The 3631-nt window shown below is 56.5% G+C and overlaps 1 protein-coding gene across 1 annotated transcript; it reads right to left on the bottom strand.

Annotated features, from left to right (window-relative positions):
* PAIP2B (poly(A) binding protein interacting protein 2B) lies at window positions 148–2271 on the bottom strand (the record flags this gene model as incomplete). The annotated part of the gene is given in 2 exon segments (XM_021396636.1): window positions 148–1132; window positions 2095–2271. Coding segments are annotated over 2 exon segments (234 nt in total), but the record flags the coding sequence as incomplete, so codon positions are not given.

Here is a 3631-nt window from a genome sequence, read left to right as displayed (position 1 = left end):
GGGGGGAAAGGGGAAGAAAAAGGGGGGAAAGAGGGGAATAGAGGGGGAAGGAGAGGAAATTAAGGGGGGGGAGAAGAGGAAATAATGGGGGGGGGAGGAGAGGAAAGCAGAGCTGGCCTCAGCTGCGCTTCCTTCCAAGACAAACAGTTCTGTTCCAAATTTTTCCAGCTCTTTAATGTGTTTAATACCGGGGGGGGGGGGACCTCCCAGCTCTGCAGGGCTGCTCCCTGGGGGGTTCAGTGGAGGCTCCCTGGGGGTCTCCCTGCACATCTGGGCTGATTTCTTTCCTTCAGCCAAACTGGGGGGGCCCAGCAGCCCTGACCCGTAGCCCACCCCCCCCGGGAGCCCCCCAGGGCCGCAGTGATGGGGTGACAGTGGGCTCAGCGCCGTTCCTGCAGCTCCCCCCCCAACAAAGCGCTCCGCTGAAGGGGAACCTCCACATCTCTAAGGGGCGGGGTGGGCTCCTTCCTGGCCCCATGGCTCATGGATGCCTCCGGCCCCCCCAGCCCCCTCTGGGGAGACTGAGGCTTCAGCTCTTCTCGGATTTATTGCGATGAGACAGGAACGGAGCGACGCTGCTGCCGCCGGGTGGGATCGGGGCAGAAATCCTTTAAGGCCAATTCCACAAAGCGCAGCCCATGGGACGATGACCAGGGCTGGTCTGTGCCCCCTCCCCACCCGGCCCCCCAACCCCTACAGGGGGTCCCAGCACGCAGCCCCCGTCTGTCAGCACCTATCCGAGAAAGGAGCAATTTGGGGTTGGTGCTCACGGTGCCCTTGGCCTCGCCCTGGGCTACAGGAGCTCCCATGGAAGGGAACAGCGAGGGGCACACTGCGGCCAGGGGGACCCCCAAAATTCGGCTCAGACCAAAGCGGGGCTCCAGGACGGAGCTCAGGGTCGCGAGAGTCCTAGAAAGCGGGAGCTGCCCAAAACCGAGAGACGGTACGAGGGAAAAAAAAAAAAAAAAGACATAAAAACCATGGTAACAAGGAAAAAACCCAAATAAACAACCCCAAAATAAAGGTACTTAAAGCGCAGAGCAAGCTTTCCCGCGGCGCAGAGCCTGGCCGCAGCTCAGTACTTCACGCCGGGCACAAACTCCTTGGCGTCGGGGTTCAAGGTGCTTTTGCTCTGTAAGAGAAGGGGTTGGCCAACAGTTGACCAACTGCTGATCAACGGGTTGGCCAACAGTTGATCGATGGGTTGACCAAAGGCTGACCAACAGCTGGTCAATGGGTTGGCCAATGGTTGACCAACAGCTGGTCAATGGGTTGGCCATTGGCTGACCAACTGTTGATCAGTGAGTTGGCCAATGGCTGACCAACTGGTGATCCATGGGTTGGCCAACAGTTGACCAGCAGTTGATGATGGGTTGGCCATTGGCTGACCAACAGTTGATCAGTGGGTTGATAGAGAGTTGATTGATGGGTTGGCCAATGGTTGACCAACAGCCGATGAATGGGTTGGCCAACAACTGACCAGCTGCTGATCAATGGGTTGGCCAATGGTTGACCAACTGTTGATCAATAGTTGACCAACAGTTGATCAATGGGTTGGCCAACGGCTGACCAACAGTTGATTGATGGGTTGACCAGTGGTTGACCAACTGTTGATCGATGGGTCGGCCAATGGTTGACCAACAGTTGATGAATGGGTTGCCCAACGGTTGACCAACTACTGATCAGTGGGTTGGCCAATGGTTGACCAACTGCTGATCGATGGGTTGGCCAACAATTGACCAACAACTGATTGATGGGTTGGCCAATGGTTGACTAACTGCCCATCAATGGGTTGGCCAATGGTTGACCAACTGCCCATCAGTGGGTTGACCCACCGTTGACCAACGGTTGACAGAACCACAGAACCAGAGGGGTTGGAAAGGACCCCAGGAGATCATCAGGTCCAGTAGGCGCACAACTCTCTCCCTGCTCCTGCTAACGCCCCCCAGGTTCCTCCCCACCCAACTCTATTCTGTCCAGGCCTTGTAGAATGGCAGCTACCCCAGCATCCTTGCAGACAGCCCCAGAAGCATCACCAGCTCAGGCGAAACCCCAAAGGACACCCTCCCCCTTCCCCCCCACGCAGCCCCCTACCACAATGTCCTCGGGGCCACGGCCGTCAGCGACGCAGAGCCCATTGAGCTGCTGCTGCAGCTGCCCCATGCGCTGGGGAAGGTCTCGCGAGGGGATGAACCACTCCCGGTCCTCTTCGTCCAACATCTCCTGGAAGCAACGGTCGAGGAACTCCTGCTCCTGCAGCTCCTCCTCCACCTGCATAAAGAGAGCGCGCGCTGGGGCTGCAAGCAGCGCCTCACCACCCTTAGTGGAAAAGACTTGTCCCTTCTATCCACCTCCGTCTCCCCTCTTTAAGCTTGAAGCCATTTCCCCCTGTCCTATCACACAGACCCTGCTCCGGGGTCTGTCCCCATGTCCTCCAACAGCTCCATGTCTCTCCTGTGCTGAATGCAGTGCTCTGGGTGAGCTCTCCCAGCTCAGATCCCCTGCCTGACCTGCTGGCTGTGCTCCGGATGCAGCCCAGGGCACAGTTGGCTTCAGAAGAGAAAGCTGCAAGGAGACCTTACAGTGGCCTTCCAGGACCTGGAGGGGGCCTACAGGAAAGCTGGGGAGGGACTTTTTGTAAGGGCATGTAGTGACAGGATGCAAGGACCTTTCCAACCCAATCCAACTGTCCCATGCCTCTATGATCTGTTAGGACCTTTCCAACTCAAACCAATCCAACCATCCCATAGCTCTGTGATCTGTTAGGACCTTTCCAACTCAACCCAATCCAAACATCCCATGTCTCTGTGATCGGTTGGGACCTTTCCAACTCAACCCACATCTCTGTGATCTGCTAGGAACTTTCCAACCCAATCCAGCGCAACCGTTCCATGGCTCTGTGATCTCTTAGGACCTTTCCAATCCAACCCAACCACCCTTGGCTCTGTGATCTCTTAGGACCTTTCTAACCCAATCATCCTACATCTCTGTGATCTGTAAGGACCTTTCCAACCCAATCATCCCATGGCTCTGTGACCTGTTAGGACCTCTCCAACCCAACCCAACCCAACCCAACCCAACCCAACCGTCCCATGGCTCTGTGACCTCTTAGGACCTCTCCAACCCAACCCAACTGTCCCACATCTCTGTGATCTGCTAGGACCTCTCCAACCCAATCCAACCCAACTGTCCCATGGCTCTGTGATCTCTTAGGACCTTTCTAACCCAACCATCCCATGGCTCTGTGATCTGTTAGGACCTCTCCAACCCAACCCAACCCAACCCAACCATCCCATGGCTCTGTGACCTGTTAGGACCTCTCCAACCCAACCCAACCCAACCGTCCCACATCTCTGTGATCTGCTAGGACCTTTCCAACCCAACTGTCCCATGGCTCTGTGATCTCTTAGGACCTTTCTAACCCAACCATCCCATGGCTCTGTGACCTGTTAAGACCTCTCCAACCCAACCCAACTGTCCCACATCTCTGCGATCCGCTAGGACCTTTCCAACCCTGCCTATATCAGGGGCTGGAACCGGATGATCTCTGAGATCCCTTCCAACCCTGACCACTCTGCTTTCCCACGGTGCCGGGGGAGGCCCCTCCCCATCAGACGCATTCAGGAGCTTT

This window comes from Numida meleagris, chromosome 4 (genome assembly GCF_002078875.1).
Source record: "Numida meleagris isolate 19003 breed g44 Domestic line chromosome 4, NumMel1.0, whole genome shotgun sequence".
Taxonomy (NCBI): domain Eukaryota; kingdom Metazoa; phylum Chordata; class Aves; order Galliformes; family Numididae; genus Numida; species Numida meleagris.
Note: the sequence above shows the minus strand (reverse complement) of the source record. Positions and strands in the feature narration are given on the sequence as shown.